This window comes from Papilio machaon, chromosome 9 (genome assembly GCF_912999745.1).
Source record: "Papilio machaon chromosome 9, ilPapMach1.1, whole genome shotgun sequence".
NCBI classification, from domain to species: Eukaryota; Metazoa; Arthropoda; class Insecta; order Lepidoptera; family Papilionidae; genus Papilio; species Papilio machaon.
In genome coordinates this window covers 1222888-1243513 of record NC_059994.1, presented here as the reverse complement: position 1 = coordinate 1243513, position 20626 = coordinate 1222888, and the positions used below count along the sequence as shown (strand labels likewise).

General features: G+C 35.6%; 2 protein-coding genes across 2 annotated transcripts in view; one reads left to right on the top strand and one right to left on the bottom strand.

Moving 5' to 3' along the window:
* The window catches only part of LOC106712825 (rootletin), a 39873-nt gene extending 30389 nt beyond the window's left edge, over nt 1-9484 (top strand). Inside the window, exons 29-38 of the mRNA XM_045679459.1 lie at nt 730-837; nt 1115-1199; nt 1761-1855; nt 2703-2931; nt 3434-3578; nt 4285-4571; nt 6462-6613; nt 7288-7458; nt 8218-8352; nt 9117-9484. Of these exons, the coding sequence (XP_045535415.1) occupies nt 730-837; nt 1115-1199; nt 1761-1855; nt 2703-2931; nt 3434-3578; nt 4285-4571; nt 6462-6613; nt 7288-7458; nt 8218-8352; nt 9117-9224 (1515 nt within the window). The 3' untranslated portion in view covers nt 9225-9484. The remainder of the gene's footprint in view (nt 1-729; nt 838-1114; nt 1200-1760; nt 1856-2702; nt 2932-3433; nt 3579-4284; nt 4572-6461; nt 6614-7287; nt 7459-8217; nt 8353-9116) is intronic.
* An 8130-nt stretch (nt 9485-17614) lies between these two features.
* Nucleotides 17615-19039, bottom strand: LOC106712843 (ras-related protein Rap1). The gene has a single exon (XM_014505498.2). The coding sequence runs from the start codon at nt 18882-18884 to the stop codon at nt 18327-18329; it is 558 nt and encodes a 185-aa protein (XP_014360984.1). The 5' UTR covers nt 18885-19039; the 3' UTR covers nt 17615-18326.
* Between the last annotated feature and the right edge of the window lie 1587 nt (nt 19040-20626).

The window sequence follows — 20626 nt, the reverse complement described above, 5'->3', positions numbered from 1 at the left end:
GGTGAAGTAGCGCTCATTCGTCGTTAACATACTTACTATAGCAAAAAGTGTCGTGACAACTTTTCGTAAGAATTTTTTCCGTCTAGCCCCCTTTCACAACGCGCGATAAGGAACTTCTTTCCAAAAGTAATGAGATTGAATGTTGGCTATAAAGGTAGAGGAAGACCAAAGAAAGTATGTATGGATTGTGTGAAAGATATGCGTAAGAAGGAAGTGAATTCAGATATGACTGATAGAGATGTATGGAGAAGTACATACTGTGCCCACCCTCCATAAGGGCAGGTTGATGATATATCATAACTGTCAAAGTTATGGAAGATTAGCTTATAGTAAGATGAGTAGAAATCTAAGGTCATGGTCTCTACTAATGCTTTGAAAGATTCTCCCCTCGAAAAAGTTTTGATTTTCAGGAAATGTTAGTAGTGACAAATTATTTGTGTGTGCGTGTCCGTATACGTATTATACGTACTAGTACTTTTGGCCTAGTACGAATATTTGTGACAATCGCAATCGTATCGTCATTGGTAAAGTACATCGAAAATTTCGTACTAATTTTGACATAATTGACGATGATGAGACGAAGACGATTGTCGCAAATATTCGTGATAAGCCCAATGATACATAGTTGTAAGTTAATTTAGTACTAGTTTCATTTTATAGGTACTTATTTAATCGTTTATTATTGAATTATTCTCGAATACTTTTAAATAAATGTGGTTGATATTTCAGAACGAGTCAATTCAATCGAAGACAACAGAAGTGAGCAACTTGAGAGACAAGATCACAAGTCTGGAGGCGACATTGAGCTCTGTCACTGAAGAAAAAGTACAGAATGAGGTAATTTATTATTGAAGTAACTATTGCCCGCGACTTTGTCCGTCTAGAATTAAAAAAAAAATCTTAATTAATAACCTATGTGTTCTTCCATATGTTCTACATTTGTGATAAATTTCAAGATTCGTTGATTAGTTCTGGAGATAGCTTCTAACAAACATTCATCCATCCATACATCCAAAGATTCGAACTTATTAGGCTTGATTTCTGAAGCAATACCGCGTTTCTATCAAGATTTATTTGACTAGATACAGAAATATTCTTAATATTGTTTTTCTAGAACAAATCGGAGAACTTGCGTGTTCAGTTAGCAGAGAGAGTTCAGGAGGTTGGACAATTGCGGGAGGCTTTAGCGGCTGCTGAGGGTAATTTATATTTTAGCTGCTTGTATCTAAGTTTTTATTGGAAAATATTGATAAAAAGTAATCATCAGCTCACTAATTTTAGTCCTCTTTCCCTTCCCACCCTTTTCTTAGTAGGAAAGAATGGAAAGGGGAAGTGGATTTGACGGAAGAGGGGACATATAGGAAGGGCAAATATCCTCTTTCTGTGCATTCCTTTTTCCGTTTGATTAAAGTTAGGCAACGCGTCTGCATTTGCGGATGTCTACGAGCAACAGTCGCCTCGCTATTTCAGCGAATTCACGTGGCAGTTTGCTCGTTTGCCACCTTTTGATACATAAAAAAAAACTATAGATTTCTACTGAGGGTCTCTCAGTCTACCCTAAGTTAAGGGTACTTAGGTCATAGTCTACGAAACTAGCCAAGTGCGGATAAGAACGTCGGATATGTAGATCGCGAATTATAAAAAAACATATTAGTAAATGACGGAATTCGAACCCAGGACCTCCAGATACTACTGATGCTCAAATAAATAATAATATTGATAGTTAATAAGATGTGCATACAATTTGTTACTATTGTAAGGTCGTGCTGCACGTCTGGATGTACGTCGTGCTCAGCTGGAGGGTGACGTACAACGTGCAGCAGTCGCAGCACGGGACCGGGATGCTGCGCTCAAGGTAGTATCTCTAAAGTGATAAGATGATTATATCTACAGCAAGTATACTCAAACTGTTATAGATAAGTGACCCCCCCTTTTCCAAAATGAACCGTTACCACAGACCCCCCATAGCTAAATTATCTACTTTTAAGATCAACTTTTTTTTAATTCTGACTTAGGTCAATAGAAGAAGACAGAGTGAGAATTAGCAATGCTTTAAGTTCTATATCGACCCCTTGAAGTTCTTGGGGTTCCCCTATCTCTTAATACTGTCTCGCGCATTCAGCGCTCACTTCTCGATTTGTATACATTTTTCTCCATGAATTTTAGCTCGCATTTGTAGTTTAGAATATGTATTAGGTAAAAACTGTATTATTATGCGGAGGGATGATGTTCATATAAACAAAAAAGTAATGAGATTGAATGTGGATGGCTATAAAGGTGGAAGACCAAAGAAAGTATGTATGGATTGTGTGAAAGATATGCGTAAGAAGGAGGTAAATTCAGATATGATGGCTGATAGAGATGTATGGAGAAGTACATACTGTGCCCATCCTCCATAGGTATAAGAGCAGGTTGATGATGATGAGTTAAAAACTGTATTGACTCACTCGGCCTAGTAATAGTTTGCTGTATCGTCACTCTACTCCTATAAATCTACATTCACGTAACTCTCATAAACGGGTAAGCAGAGACACATACAAAATGTTTATCATGAATTCATTTATCCTCAAACCATATTTAACCTTAAAATAAGATAATTTTAACATACAAAGCTCCAAGTTTACTAAAAATATAGTGCGTATTATGACTTAAGCAAATCATCAATAACTTAACGTAGATAATTTTGTACTTTTTTGTACCAGAAACTTCAAGAGCGTTGTGAAGGTTATCAACGTACTATAGCCTCGTTAGAAGACAGATGTACTTCCCTGAAGGGTACAGTGGAACAGCTATCGACTGCGCTGCAGAAAGCTGCAGCAGCGGAGAGCGAGCTGCGAGCAGACCTCAGTAAGACGCAGCGTGCACTCAACGAGGCCAAGAACCATGAGCAGAATGCTACTGATAAACTCAGGCAGATACAGAAGACTATTGGTCAGTGGTAATCTTAATAATATTATAAATGCGAATGTTTGGATGTATGTTGTATGGATGGACGATTTGTTAAGTATCTGCAGAATGACTCAAAGGATCTCGATGAAATTTATCATAGATGTAGAATATAGTCTTTAAAAACACATAGGTTTCGAGATTTTGAAAAAAAAAAACATCTTCATGAAGCTTTTTTAATTCCACGCAAATGGAGTCGCGGGCGTCAGCTAGTGTTTTCATATACTCTTAACTTCTTGTGAGTGCGCAGTCACTTAAAAATTTACGGGGGGGAGGGTACTGCGCAGCGCAAATATGACCTTAGTCCGCCAATATAATTGAAAAGATTACCAATTAGAGTACTATGACGTCATATCTTCTCAAAAAATTGTCTTTACCTTGTCTTAAAAAAAACCCTCTTTTAAATGAAACACTTGTTAGAGTATAGATTTTTTAATACTATCCTTTAAGTTTTTACATAGTTAGTTAAAAAGTGTCGGATTTACAGCGACATGTGAGAACGAGCGGCGCGTGTTGTCAGAAAAACTAGACAGTGCTAAGACCGCTTTGGGCGAAATGAAACGCATCAATGCTACATTAGAAGACCAAGTGCATCGCCTCACCAACCAACTCGCAAACGTTGAAGTACAAAAGTAAGCATTATCATCAACCTGCCCTTATACCTATATAGGGTCGGCACAGTATGTACTTCTCCACACATCTCTATCAGCTGTCATATCTGAATTTACCCCCTTCTTACACATATCCTCTTTCACACAATCCATCCATACTCTCTTTGGTCTTCCTTTACCTTTATATCCATCCACATTCAAAGTACAAAAGTAAGCATAATTATTTTATATAGCTTCTAATCACCATGATATCAATTTACATCAAACCTTTTTTTTATATCAAAAGATGACAAACGAGCAAAGGGCCACCTGAATTCGCCGAAATAGCGAGGCGACCGTTGCCCATAGACATCCGCAAATGCAGATGCGTTGCCTACCTTTAATCAACGGAGAAGGGGACGCACAGAAAGAGAATACTTTCCCTTTCTTTGCGTCCCCTCTTCCACTAAATCCACTTCCCCTACCTATTCTAATAGGAAAAGGGTGGGAAGGAAAAGAGGACTAAAATTAGGCCTCCGGTACCACACTCATCAGAGGAAACGCGGAATTGCTTCCACTTCACGCCTGTCTTCTGTGTGGTCGTGGTATTTCACCGGTCGATCCGGCCTTATTCGTGCACCCAACAAATATTGTTGTTGCGGGATCTACCACTGTTAACTGTTTACAGATGTAAAGAAATAAGGATACTTAACAAAATACAAGTTATAAAGTAATTCATGATTACTAGGTCCGGTTTAGAATCACAGCTACGTTTAAGTACGTGGGAGGGCAAAGACAGTGGGGATAGCGAGGCTGAGCGCGAGCTGCACGTGTTACAACGCGAGCGTGCCGAGCTGCGCGCGCAGAATGACGCGCTGCAGGAGGCAGTGCGTCGGCTGAGCGCGCCCGCACGTCATGGCCCCGCCCCCACACAGACACGCCCCGCCCCCAACCAGACACGCCCCGCCCACATCGCCGCACGCAGCAAGAGCCATGACCGGGACAAACCAATTTACTACTGTGATATTGACTCGGGTAATTATACTTAGCTGTTCTCGTGTGGCTTCATACGCATGAAATACCATTCAGTTTTGTTACACACAAAAATATTCTTATATTTTTAATATTTCGTAAAACTTTCATTTGTAAATGTCAAAATTCAAATGTTCAAATGACACCGAAGGGCTTCGCCATTGGTTGAAAACCGTTACCATGGTAACCATCCATCTTTGCTGCTATTGGTTTGTAATTTTGTCCTTTTCTCGCATAACAATTTCTTTCAATTTACTCACCCTCTAAGTTTAGTGGAGTGAAGATATATTGCCTAAAGCCTGTCAAAAATATGCTATGATTTCTGCCATCCTGTGTTATAAACAGTGTGTTTACGCTTTATTATTAGGTCCTTACATATGAAATTGGCGTTTTGTATGGGAGGAACAAAAAGTCGATTTTTTTTTAATATAATAAATTTAATTAATCAAAGTATGAACCATTATTTTCTATGCACTTTTGCCATCTCATAGGTAGTTCATTGATCCCTTTACTAAAAAAACCAGTCGGACGGGAATCAATAAAATCTTTGAAGGCGATTTGGACTGCCCCATCGGAGTTGAATTTTTTCCCTTGCAAGAAGTTATCCAAATTTCGAAAAAAATGGTAATCTGTTAGAGCAAGGTCCGGGGAGTACGGAGGATGTCTTAGACTTTCCAATTGAAGCTCTTCTAATTTAGTAGCTGTCTGTTGCGCAGTGTGTGGTCTAGCGTTGTCGTGAAGCAGCAGTGGCGTGGAGCGATTGACCAGCCTAGGTTGTTTAGCCGCTAGCTTTTCCATCATGGCTTGCAATTGCTGACAATAGACATCAGCCGTAATAGTCTGGCCAGATTTGAGAAAACTGTAATGAACAATACCGGCACTAGTCCACCAAACGCTTACAAGTAACTTTTTTGGGGTTAATTTTCGCTTGGGGCAGGATTTGACTGGCTGGCCAGGATACAACCATTGCGCCGAGTGCTTCCGATTATCGTAAAGAACCCATTTTCCATCACAGGTAATGATTCGGTTTAAAATACCTTCATTATTGTGCCGGTTTAGTAATGTAACGCAACAGTCGACGCGCGTTTGCCGGCTTGCTTCAGTCAATTCGTGAGGTACCCACCTTTCAAGCTTTTTAATCTTCCCAATTTGCTTCAAGTGAATTAAAACAGTTTTATCACTAACATCGCAGCCTGCAGCTAACTCAGACGCGGTTTGCGATGGATCCGCTTCCACAATAGCCTTCAACTCTTCATTATCAACTTGAGTCTCAGGCCGTCCACGGGGCTTGTTCTGCAGATCGAAATTTCCAGAACGAAAACGTTGGAACCAAAAACGAACTGTGTTTTCTTTTGCAACACGACCGCCATACACATCATTCACCCTTCGAGTCGTTTCCGTAGCACTAGTGCCACGGCGGAACTCGTACTCGTAAATAATGCGATATTTTAAGTTTTCCATTTTGTAAAATGAGTGACGCAAACAGAAAAAAACAGAAGAAAAAAACAAATGAATGACGGTCATCGAACCACAAATACATGAGTCTATAGCTGTACAAATTTGAATTTGAAATTCCTTACCAAAGAGGAGAAATTCGTGATTAAAGTATCCAGTACGAAAAACGCCAATTTCATATGTAAGGACCTAATATATTAAAGTAGTAATTAATTTTGCTTAGCTTAATGTGTTTAACCTAGTCCAATTTCAATTTTAACCTTAAAAGAGCTTCGCCTCGAGCATTAATTTTAACTATAGTAGTTTTCAAATATCTTGGCTGTTTAATTCGCGCAAGTTGCTGCGCAGATGACCTTGTACTGCCGAGATATATGAAAATTACTATACTAAATAGTTTAAAAATTAAACAGTTGATAAGTGTAGTTTATTTGTGACCAGGTGGTGATTCGACAAAGGATTCCAGTCGTGATGTCAAGGAGTCTTGCACTTGCAAGGGCAAGAGTTTCAGCGCAGAACTCAGTCTACTGGAGCTGGAGAACAGGGAGCTGCGTATGAAGATACGTCGGCTGGAGAAAGAAATCTCTGATAAGGTCAGCTGCGTAAATTAGTCGTCAATACTGAGGACCTCAGAGTCTACTTGATTTGCGTGTGACTAGTCAACAACGCTGACTTAGTTGGTTGTATTATGATGTTTTCCTTCATCTCAAGAACGTAGCATAATTGTACAGAAATTTAGTAATACACATTGATACATGGCGGGGATCGAACCTGGGCATTTTAGATTTCGATCCGGTCCGACAAAGCACTTAACTGCGGTAACACTCTCGTAAATAATAAGATGTCAAACATCGTTATAATAACCTTAATACAAAGTTTGATCTAATGTTGGTTAGCATCAGACATTAAAAGGGTTGCCAGTCCATTTAAAAAGAGAAAGAGGACAAGGAAAAAAAAAGTGAGAAAAATAAATAACTAGCTTTTGCCCGCGGCACCGTTCGCGCGGAATTTATAAAAACATAATAAGTAGTGTATTTGTCTTTCCAAAAAATGTTCTACGTTTGTGCCAAATTTCATCAAGATCCGTTTAGCCGTTACGGAGATACCTTCAAACAAACATCCACTGATCCATCCATCCATCTAAACATTCACATTTATAATATTAGTAAGATTGTTGCTATTTGTATATCAGTCGCAATTAGACTAATAGATACATACGATATAGTCGGGCCAGTGGAAAAGGCGTTTAAATATTGAGTTGTTTTAGGACGCAGAGTTATCGATAGCTCGTAACCGATACCTGTCGGAGCTGTCTACAAGCGGTGTCAGTCGACATGATGATGTAGAGCAGTACCGGCAGGCGGCGCTGCAGGCGGAGCGGCTGCTGGAGGCGCGCGAGGCCTCGCACAGGCAACACATCTCACGGCTAGAGGCACAGGTATTACTCATTTCAAATATCTTGACGGCTCAAGAACACAAATCCCTCGCATCTCACTATGCCCCGCATAACTTAAAAATATGTAAATTAATTAAGGCTTAACTAATGTGTTATTGTCCGGTGACGGCACCGACTAGTATTGGACCCGTCGTAAATGAGATTATTTGAAAATGGACCTCCAACGGGCTAAAAACTAGTCGGGGCTGTCACCGGACAATCACACGTGAGTTAAGACGTTGTTGATTAATTTATTATTATGTCTCACGAAAGTTTAAACTAAAATGATGTATTGCGCAGCGATTTGCAATAAGTTAAGAGCTGTCAAGATATTTGAAAACATTTATACATCTCTTTTATGATCAAATGTACTAATTTCCTGATAAAGGTCTTAAGTGAAATGAATTTTTAATTTGATTTACTAGTTTCTGAGTATAAAAAACTAATAATAAATGTATACAATTCAGTATTAGTAGCTTAGATGTTTACAAATAAGAGTAAGGAGTGAGTATTTTGTTTAGTAACCGTAGGTTTCCACGTCCGCAGAATTCTTATAGACCGACAAGGATAAGTAACTCAGTTAGCGTAAGTCAAACTAAGTTATAAGTGCTCACTAGCGTCCTCCTGTCAACAAGAAAAAAAGTATTACACGGTCCTTTTCATACCCCAGCTGTCCTTGTTTGAAAAAAAAAAACAAATTGTCATCTCTCTCAACCTGTCTTAACGTTAGTGACAGCTCAGAGTAATATTGCGTTGGTACAGGCGGCGCAGCTGCGCTCCCAGCTGTCTGCTGAGCTGCGCCGTCGGCAGGCGTATGTTGCGCGCAGTGGGAGAGCAGCGCGCGACGTGCAGCGACTGCGCTCCGCACTCGGAGACTCACTGCGCGCAGTCTCACAGGTACACAACATATTCACATCGTGTAATATTTCTCTTGCTTATTTTACTTTCTGCAGCACTCAGAGTCGTTAATTGGTCTCTATGTTTGTTACTTATGTCGATAGGAAGCTGGAATTGATGGCAAAAAATTGAGTTTTGGATATTGGAATAGAAGTATTATTGGAACGAAGTTCCTTATCGCGCGTTGTGAAAGGGGGCTAGACGGAAAAAATTCTTACAAAAAGTTGTTACGACACTTTTAACGTCTACTTCACCATGGCAACGACGTGACAATATATAACGAAAATTCATAGAAATAAAATGTACTTTTTGTGAAGACTTAAGTTTTTTATGCATAGAATAAACGTTGGTTCTTTCACTAATTAATTGAAAGGAACTTCGTTCCATCCGGGTGTCCCTTGACACCTCTCAAGTTTTTTTTTTTAATTAATATTTTCGGGCCTGGATACTAGTCCTTTTGGCCGTAAGAAAAATAAAAAGGTTATAGTGTTGCTAGACTAAAATATTATTACAAAACAGGAAATGTTACCACATAAAAAGTATTTTACATGTTAAGTATTAAGGCAGACTCTGAGTACGGCAGTTACAGCTAATTTTATTAAATGCATCTACAATTGCCATAAAATTGAGTTATGTATGAATTCAAATACTTTAGTTTTATGACGTATTTGAGTTGCTTTTTTTACGACCACAGACTAAACATCTATAAAAGATTTTGTTGGGACTTCTTTGATGTCAATTACGTCACTATTTAATGTTGCCAGGATCCTGCTTTAGATGCGTACACTCTGGAACATGAAGCGAGGAAATTGGACAACACGTTGACACACAGCCTGCCACCGCTCAATGACAACTATGACACCAACAAGTAACCGACAGAATATTGACTTTGTAATGGTCATGTGACTGATGACGTCACATACGTATTGTACAACATAATTGCGGGTTATTGTACGTCACAAAACGAATCCCTGACGTTATTAAAGTGATAATTACGTAAATTGAAAAAAAAAAAAGATATGCAAGGTTATTTTTTTTGCAACAAGATGGCGTTGTTATCAATTTTAGAGTAATTTTGGAATTGTTTATATCAGGGATTCACAATAGAGTTGATAAAGAACTTAAAGCATGGCTAATTCTCACTCTGTCTTCTATTGACCTAAGACAGAATGAAAAATTATTGATCTTAAAAGTAGATAATTTGGCTACGGGGGTCTCTGGTAACAGTTCATTTTGGAAAAGGGGGGTCACTTGTCCAAAATAATTTGGGGATCCCTGGTTTATATTATTATGGACAATATTTGAACCGAGTTATTCTACAAAAGTACAAATTTAAGAAATAATATTAAGTTTTAAATTCTGCTAGTTAACATACCAATTAGGTATCCTACTTATTATTAAGAATATGAAATGACTAGTTGTCGCCCCCGAATCCGTCCGAGTTTAATTAAAAAATACATAATAAGTCTATATGTCCTTCCAGACTATCATCTACAATACATCTATGCTAAATTTCATCGAAATCCGTTCTGGAGATACCTTTAAACAAACATTCATCCATCCATCCATTCGCATCTATATATTATATAAAAGAAAGTCGTGTTAGTTACACTATTTATAACTCAAGATAGGTCGAACTGATTTAGCTGAAAATAGATGGGGAGGTAGCTTAGAACTAGGAGACAGGCATAGGAACTTTTTTTATCTTGTGTGCATTTTTTATTCCGCGCGGACGGAGTCGTGGGTAAAAGCTAGTTTATAATATTAGTAAAATTACATTCATTTAAAAAAAAAGTATCATTCATACATGTTAAATAAGGATGAGAGTGTATTTTGTACATTAAATCCCTTGCAATTGAAGTGATATTAACCCCATGAACAGGAAAAGGGGTGACTTTAATGATGTGTTTATACTTGCCATCTTTATTGAGGATACAATGAGTGTTGTGTTAGTTTAATGGCATTTACTCTCATTTCAAAACTACCCTCTCATTTAAAAATTTAGATAATTATACTTCTTTATATTATAACAAGCTTTTACCCGCGACTCCGTCCGCGCGGAATAAAAAATAGAAAACGGGGTAAAAATTATCCTATGTCCGTTTCCTGGTTCTAAGCTACCTGCCCACCAATTTTCAGTCAAATCGATTCAGCCGTTCTTGAGTTATAAATAGTGTAACTAACACGACTTTCTTTTATATATATAAGATTTGGTAAACGAGTAAGTGACCTGAATTCGCCGTAATAGCGAAGCGACATACACATATACTTCTGCAATTGAAGAATCGATGGATAATAGGACGCATAGAAAGAGAATATCTCTCTTCCTCTGTCAAATCCACTTTCTCTTCCTTCCTTAAAGTGGGAAGGGAAAAAGCACTGAAATTAGGCTACCTGTTTTTGAGAACTCAATTTTAAGATGTCTGACGTCTTAACTATGTTTATACTTGGTATTGATGTTGCTAATTTCATATACCGGAAGGTGAATGTACTAAAATGGGTAGATATGTAAAAAAATCTATCGTCGTTATCAAAAAATGTTTATATAAAGTGATAATGCCCCTCTAGACCAACGCAATGAGCTGGGGTTAGGGTGAGCTCACACTAGTCACAGTATCTCGGTTTCATACATTTAATGCACTATAGGAATTCTAATTTTTACATTTATTTTCTACTTTCTACATACAACATAGTAGAATATGTTGTCGGCTGTTGGTTTTTAGCCGACTTCAAAAAGAAGGAGGTTATCAATTCGACTGTATTTTTTTATGTGTGTTACCGCGAAAATCCGCCCCTGGTGGTCCGATTTTGATAAAAAATATTTTAATCGAAAGGAAATGCTTGCAGATGGGTCCCATTTTTTTTTTAATAACTAGAAGACTAGTAGATTTCGAATTTAGCTTCAAAATGTGTTGCGAAAATTAGGTACATTTTTGCTTTCAGCAATTACGTAGGCTAAACTATAGGACCTACATAAAAATGATGTATGGAAGAATTGTAGCTTTTTAAATATGCTAAATAAAAGTCCATGATAGCATATATATCTGTCTTTTATAGTTTTCTCACAATAACCATTTTTTTAGAAACGTCAATTAAACTCATGCCCTATTTTTTACTATAAATTTTTACTTTCTACCTATCTTAAGTTATTTGAATTATTTATTCTACATACAACATAGTAGGATATGTTGTCGGCTGTTGGTTTTTCTATCAGATTACGAGTTAAACATCTTCAAATTGGAATTTGTGCGTTTTAACTACATTTTCAGCTATGGATATACTCAATTTTTTATTGTAAAAAAGTGTTGTCAATTGCAAATACGATGTTATTTGCTCATCACTATAGTGTGTCCTCACCTTGCTTGTGACGTCAGTGGGCAGATGTACGGCGCACGTCGACCGGTCCCTCGCACACATGGCGATCTAATAAAACTGTTGAAGCTCGCATTCTTACTGATGTAGAAGCTTTTTACTCACTTTTCGTTGATAAATGGGTGTATTAGATTGATATTTTTGAATTTGGATGGATGGATGTTTGTTGAAAGTTATTTCTGGAACGGCTGCTTGGATCTTGATGAAATTTGGCACAGATGTAAAACATAGTCTGGAAGAATACATAGGCTACTATTGAGTTTTTTTTTATTCCGCACGACGGATTCGCGAGCGACAGCTAGTCGTCTATAAAATGGTAGAACTTCGACAGTGGCTTTAGTTCTAAAGGGATGAAATAGTGTGGTAATTATTGAGTCATAATCTTAATTATACTGATTCGATTGAGGTCATTATTGCAGTAATCTATAAAGGCGTTGATTTGGAATAATTTAAATATTTTGAAAAGTTTTTGTCGATAAAATTTTTTGCTTTTTCTTGATCTCGATTTTTCGGTTTTTTTTTCAAAATACTGCTCTAGTGTTACTATTTCCAGATTGGAATTTTAACTTTTAGGATTGTACTGTGTTTTGTAATTGTAATCGAATAGAATTATACGCTTAATATAACGCATGCGAATACCTTTTCTTACGTAATACACGTGGCCTCCATAATTAAATGTAAATGATTCAAGTAATGTGAGTAATGTGGAGTACATGATCAGTTTAACGTCTAATTATTTCTTAGTCACGTTCTCAGTAAATATATGATACCGTTTCCAGGACTCTATGCAGGAATACTTTTGTTTATTCCACCTCTATCTATAGTCAACATCTGCATTTTATTGGTAAACTTCTCAAACCCCACCCATTTCCATATTAGGTCACAACACAAGGCAACGCCTTCTTATCATGTTCGCCCACTTTCAGCCAAGGCTCAAAATTGGTCACAGTTTTTGGTAATTGGCCTTATCCAATGTAACTTGACGAGGTCGATTTTAGCGTCATCCATAAATTGGATGGAATACATTACATGTATTAAAATAGTAAATGAATTCCGCGGTGTGCAATTAACTCGTAACCTTTGCAAGTCACACGACCTTAATTGTTGTCATTATCTACAGCTCAATGAATGTCGACCTCACTAAATTGATACTTTATAGTGAATTCGTGGATATTTAAACATAGCTTGTATTCTCGGCACAATTGTGTCATCGTTGGTTTCTTTTCAAGCGACCTTTATAAAGAGAATCTTTCACTTAAAAAAAAATAGTGACCCAAATCCATCTTTACTTAATTGTTACATATTGTATTATTGAAATGCTACTTTGTACAAGCAAATGTAGAGCTACATTTTGTCTTAAACCGGTCTGCAATACATACATCCTCATATGATTTATACAATCGTGTGAAGACGGCGTCATAATTCGTCCTGAGTCGTCGCTGACTCATCCACTGAGGTCAGAACAGCCGGAAGTACGAAGGAAGTAATTTTTTTGCGTTGAACGTGACTCAGCTGTGACGTTAATGTCTAGGTCTTAGACGTGTTAAGCTGTAGTTGTAATCACGTAACCCAAAGGGGTAGGCAGATATGATATTTGTAACTAACCAGACACATCTCTATATATTTAATACTCGTCCGTTACGGCTATTTATTACTTTATATCTCTAGTTTAGGCGAATAAAGGAAACAACCTAAAGTTCCATAAACTATTGTGAATTTTCATACCGAATTTCGGTACTCTTTGGCACGATTCGCTTCATTACAGTTAGGTTTATCTTTCTTGCTAAAAACGAATTTTATTATTCCAAAAAATACTTGTAAGTACTAAGCCATGTAAGTTCATTAACCTCACAAGAAAGTATCACTTGGTACAGATGTGACCCAATTACAGCGCCACTTCAAGTTCGTATCATCGGCCTTCGCATATATTAAAATTTTAAAACATATATAAAGGTAGGTTTTCATGCTTGACTTATCAACGATACAAGGCCTCGCTTTGTGACTCAACAAAGCGATATTTTTAATTTTACATGTAAGGCTATATTTCTCCTCACAAACTCTTATGCATTCACACTTGAGATTCTATTCAAGATAGATAAAAGAATACTGAAAATTTTGTCTTGGCTTCTAAATTTAACGCTAGGGTTTTAGAAAATATTTTTGTATGCAAAAAGATATTTTCGAAGAAATACGCCATCTTGACGACTTTTTCAAATTATTTGTTTGTGTTAAAACGGATATGTTGTTTAATCCTTTAAAATTTTGAGATCGAATGTTATTCAAAGATTCGATTAAATTAATAATCCTCGATCATGTATTGATGTCACAATGTTAATTACCGTACTCCTCCGAAACGGCTTTACCGATTTTTACCTAATTTTATATGCGTATTCAGTAGGTCTGAGATTCGGCTACTATCTAATTTTCATACCCCTATTAAGTTTTTTTAACTGCGCGCAGACGGAGTCGCGGGCGACAGCTAGTATAAATATAAAATACTCTGTCTGTATTGTGTATCTATTAACACAAAAATGTACTATTCTTTATTACACTGTACATAACATCACAATTCTCTAATCAGTACACAAGGAACAATCTTTATTCTAGTCCCAGAAAACAAATCATGATGCTGTAATAAAAATAATATTTAATACGCAAATGAAATTAAACTTACCTACATATTTGTAAAGTATAAATACTATTCGTAAAACGTGGGTTTTCTAGTACCAGTCATTCATGGGCAAAATTTCACGGTAGCTTGTTTGTTCAACCGTATTACTTCGAGTACGTATCAATTCAGCGTATTGCAAAGTCCTCCTAAATATTTATTTACCTCGAAATTAGTTACATGTTAAATAAATACGAGGTTTTCAATTCGAGAAATATTTGACATATATATAACTTGGTCATTTGAAGTTTAATATTTTAATTGCACCTTTGTTTTATGCTTCTGTGTATATTTTATATTTGATTGGTTTTATCATTTGAATCTTCGTAATTCAATATAATCTATTAGATTGTTTTTATTTAAATTTTTTGATTGATTTTAGTAATACATTTTCCGAGTTAATACATAATTAACAAGGTTTACTAGGTATAAATTTAACAAATATAACCTGCTATGTATTAACATCGAGACGTAAACTATCTCGGGATCAAATTGAGGCATTTATTTTTGGTTTATTTAACTGAATTGTAGAATTTTTCTAAGCTAGTCAATACAGAAACTATTCCGTCCTATTCTAGTCACGTCTAGTCAGTAGTTACGTTGTATTTGTGTAGTATTCTTGAAATTATTATACTACAGTATTTATACTTTATATGGCACTGTCTTAACGTAGGCAAAACTGTTGTACACTTATGTTGTATTGAAATACGTTGAGGAAAACATTATAATGGAATTTTCCTCACAATTAACGTAAATAAAATGAACCAAGGACATATAATTAAATTATTATTAAGGTGGGTATAGACTAGAGCGTTTACTTGTAACAAAACAACGAGCCGCTCTATATGTTGTTGTGTATCACCCTTTCAAGAACCAGACGTGCTTTGGAAACTATGCTTTTACCTGTATCAAATCATTCGTTAAAACATTACATAGAAATACTTGAGAGATATAGAAATGCTCTAGTGTATATACACCTTTAAAAAGAGTTCTTAAAGCATGTTGAAGCAAAACCAAACTTTTTATTTCAGACAAATATATTTATATATGTTTAAAATAAATATAAAAATGTTTTCAATAGTATATAACTTTAAAAACAAAAAAAGGATTATGTGTTGGTTTAGCTCCTACATGTCTTTATTAAATACATTCTATGACTCATATGAATGGAATTCACTTTATAAAAGTATTCATCTGGTTTTTGTTACTAAAACTATAACAGAAATTCTGAGAATATTCCGTAAGAAGTATTTTTAAATTTGATGTGAAAAATCTACAAAATTCAAAGTTTGTAAGTACTACAATGTTAGACAGGTCGAAATAACATACTCGAAACTATTAATATACAAAATAGATATCGACTTCCTGCACCGAAATGACATAAGCTAATGTATGGATAAGTTATCATAATATTTTGTCAATGTTTATCAAGAAATATTGTTTCAATAATTATTAGATTTAAAACAAAAATTCATTGTAATTGAAGCCATGAAAACATCTGTGCTTTGGGAATGTATTCTAATATTTTTTTGTGTAATGAATTGTACGTAGTTAACGCCTCCCACGAGCTTTCAATGTATTAATTCATTAAATTTATTTTAATTAATGTTTTCTTTGTAACGCGTGTCCCGTTGTGAGCTCGATCTATGTACGAGACCTTGTTTCACATTACGGGGAAGCGAACAATTTGAGCAATTTTACGTAGTAGTTATAACATTTCGTTTTGCAATACAAATACTTTAAGATAGCTTGGTTTATAAGGCGTATTGTGTTCATGTCCTTGGACTGTGTCAATTCTTATGTTACTAGAATATAGACATACGCCCGCAACGTACACTGCCATTATTTTTAATCTTATACAATGTAATTTAGTTTTAGTATTTGTGAACACGTTTTTATGAAACTTTTGTACACCGTTAAATCAATAAAATTATCGTAGTGGGGTAATTATTGTTTCAATTAAATTAATTCCATTAAAATTCCGATCCAATTGGCGGATGGGCGGAATGGCGTTGGTGCGGTGTGGCGAGTACCGAGCTGACTCACTGCGATACCGCGCCGTGGTGCAACCGACACGCTCGCATTTAAAAACGAAAAATATACTCGAGGAAAACTCAGCACAAAAGATCAATATTTAAAATTGGTTTTATTGATAAATTTGCAAAAAAAAATGAAGAAAAAATAGTTATTGTACATGTCGATTATTGATTGAAAAGATAAAAATATACAAGAGTTCTTAATTTGATTGATATATATATAAAAAATATAATCAAACTCAGATCAAGTTACTACCAATATCCTTGTGCAGCGATCTTACAAGTTAACAGAAATCAATACAGAGGAAACATCTAATCCCATAACAATATCGGAACATCTATATTTATAATTATTTTTTCCATTTAACAAATTATCCATAGCAGCAAAACATTTTGATGTAAATTTACATTTAAAAATGAGCCAGTAATCATAAAACTTTAATCCATTTACAATAACGATAATTTTTTTTTTAGTTTTTTTCATTAATACTTAGGGGTTAAGAGTCTGTGTGGCACATAGTGTACAATCCGAGGCGAGCCACTGGGCAACGGAGACACTACACTGGGTGGGTGCACTCACCTAAGGCTCACTAATATTTGTTCAAACTTACCGAAATCTAAGCGGTATACTAGTACCAACTTCGATACATTTGAATTATATAACAAGACAATAATATATCTGAAAAATTTAATGTATTCTTACTTATTTAAACATTATACAATGGTTCAGGCCTACCGGAACCAGCACTATCCATCTCTCATACTAACAGTTCAGAAGTTTGAAAATATTACAATCTTTACCTAATGGCATGTTAAATGCAGACAGCAGTGTTGTATATTAAATAAGGCAAACAATTAAGGATGTTGCTAAAATTTATGACAATGCTGGCCCAAAGATAACCTATAAAGCAAAACAATTGATGCAGATATAAATCTATACAAACATATGCAGTATACATATGTCTTTGTGGAAAGGCACTTGACTTTATACAAATCATTCTTTCAACTGAACACAAACAAAGGAATGCAAAAATGAGTGCAAAAAACACATCTTGTTGAACCTGTTCATAAAATGCTAATGCATTTAATATATTTTCATTTACAAACAAAGGTATTAATTTTAAAAGCAACTATTTAAGAAACAAAAAAATTTATAATCAAAGGTAAATTTGAACAGTCACTATTTACAATTTCTATAATGTAAGAGGTGGCTTACTAATATTATTAACTAGATTTTTATAAAGTTATTAGGTACTCATGTTCAGCTCAATAGCAATGTGATAAATCATATAGTAATTTAAATAACTATGTTTTCCTGTTTGGCCTAATTGACAAGAAGCTGTCTGCATTCAGCTTTGCCCTTTGAAACAAAACTTATACACCTAAATACACTATAAACAGCAGTTATTAGCTATATTGATTTGAAAGTAATGTATATATATATACTTGTATTATAATTCTTGAAATGATAACAGTACGGAGGGTTGTCACATAGTATACTTAATATTGTAAACTTCAAATTCTGGATAATTTATTAGCAGTGAACTTCTGAACCCGATGCCATCCACACAATACAATTGGAATTCTTTTATAGTGAATAATGCACAGAGACAATGAGTCTATTCTCGAAATAAAAACCAAATTAATGCACCAATGATATTATTTTTTTAGAGAATAGGAATAAATGCGGACCCATGATGCCTGTGCATCCTCCACTTGCGCCGTAGCGCTGGAACATGGAGCTCAACATATGCGCATCCTCCAAATGTTAGATATTTGACAAGCAACAATGCTCACCCGATTTAGTAAACTTTTGGAACCGACAGCCAAATCCGGGTACGAGAAGTCTTTCAAATTATTAAATATTCTATACCTAGACGCAACATGGTCTTCCTCAGTTACATGAAGATACATTTGATAGGCTTTTTTTGTGGTTTCTTGTCCTCTTTAGGCGACTTCTTGTTGATCTGTCGGACCAAGTCGTAGAACACATCGTTTACATTGACTTTGGCCTTAGCGGAGGTCTCCATGAAGGCGCAGTTGAAGTGGTTGGCCAGGTTGGACCCCTGCTGCTTGCCCACCACGCGCTCTGCTTCCAGATCGCATTTGTTGCCCACCAGCACCATTGGCACATCGTCTTTGTCTTTCACCCGCAGGATTTGCTCCCGGAGATCCTGCAAGTCGTTAAATGTCGACTGTGCAGTGATGGAGTACACTAATACGAAACCTTGTCCATTTTTCATATATAGATCTCTCATTGCGGTAAATTGCTCCGTCCCCGCCGTATCGAGGATCTCCAGCATGCATTGTTGCCCATCCACTTCCACTTGTTTCCGATAGCTGTCCTCTATGGTTGGGTCGTATTTCTCCACAAAGATGCCTTGTACGAATTGTACTGTCAGGGCGGACTTTCCCACGCCTCCACTGCCCAACACAACTATTTTATATTCACGCATTATTAACTATTTAGTTAAACGTGATTTTATTCACTTAAATCAAATATCAAATCGCTAAGAAGCACATTAACTAGTAAGTTATTGCAAAAAAACCTTTAACCAAGTCAAACCGCCATGACACCGTTTTAGCAGGGCGATGTCTCACTTTATTGAAATTGCCATTTACAAAAATTATAAATTAAATAAAGACGTTATAAACAAATGACTTGTTGAATTCACTCTGACTACAATAAACAACAGCAACAGCACGCTTGAGAGAGAATGAATTATAAGTGAATTGAGTTAATTTAGATGCATAAAAGGATATGGTTCCGGAAGGACAAAGCAAATTATTTCATCAACGTGTTAATCTACTAGGGATGTTGATTGTTACAAACAAATACTGTTCTTTAATTTTTTTATGAATAAATTTTGTATATTTCATCGAATTTCAGAAACAATTTTGTTTTGTATTATTAATATTTTTGTTCAATTACATTTTATGTCGTGTCACAGTAACATAAGTACTAGTTTAGATTAAAATATTGATATTTATTTATACTTTTTAGAACACTCTTTGCGTAGTATATAATTTATTTAATTTAAAGGTAAATGATTTGTTTCATAATTTCTACTGTGGACATGGCAACAAAAATACCTTATATTTTTCTGATGAAACTCTAGATGGCATTGTACCAAACCAAATTCAAATTCAAAATAGTTAACCGAAACATGATGGTTTTAAAATAAATTAAATTATTAAAATATGTATAGACAAGAAGAATCAATAAGTAAGAACTAATTAAAATAAAAGACGAGACGAGAACGAGTTACTTGGCAAGGAGACACGTCCGGTTAATAAATAACCCAATTAATTTATAACCAATTTATGGTATTTTTTGCTAATTACTTTGTGATTGTGGACTTTCATTCATATTGATTGTTACTATCATTCCTAAAACTAATTAAACATAGGTTTCTAAAACCAAAATCTCTGTTCAAAACATATTGTCATTTCTGTTTTGTTAAAGTTAATGTCAGGGATGACGATATGGAGATGATGTGGAGATTTTGCTCTCATAAACCTTTTTGTTTGTACTAGATGGCGCTAGTTCTTAGGTTGAGCTGGGCCAACAGCTTTTTATACGAAAAGATCGAAAGGTGACGAAATTGGTATCCACCAGCAGTAAACAAGTTGAACTGCATTCACATGTTGATTCAAAATATAGTATAAAAAACGGTACATAAATTTTTTAATTCCTGAAGCAAGGGAAGGCGAAACAAAAAGTACTTAGTAATAAGTCCGTTATTAGAAGTACAAAATAAAAGGTCCCTGGAACAAATAACAGCAATTATCGTGGCAGAAATAATTTGCAAGTTATTACGAGGTTTGCGAATTTGTGTCCCCGCGGGCTAATCTCATTACCTTCTCTGTACCTAATGTCTTAATCGGACTGTAGCAAGTTTTTTTTGTTTGTTTCTTAGTACCTTTCCATTCGTTGGGAAGGTATTTACAATGTAATTAGCTGAACCTCTTAAGATATCCTACTGTTTGTACTTGGTTAAGCACTTTTTGATCAGAGGTCTAGTCAAAATACAATACGAGCCATTTAAAAAGAGTAACTTTTTCTGTATTACAATTAATCATTTACAAACATAAACACTCCTCCTATACTCCTTATTATAAATGCTATATGTAGAGGGAAGCCAACTAAACATTTTAATCCTACAGTAAACGTGACGAGAATTGGTTAACAGCTTTC

What these genes read in the sequence shown, in the direction of transcription:
- LOC106712843 (XM_014505498.2), bottom strand. Translation starts at nt 18,884, where the DNA reads ATGCGTGAATATAAAATAGTTGTGTTGGGCAGTGGAGGCGTGGGAAAG.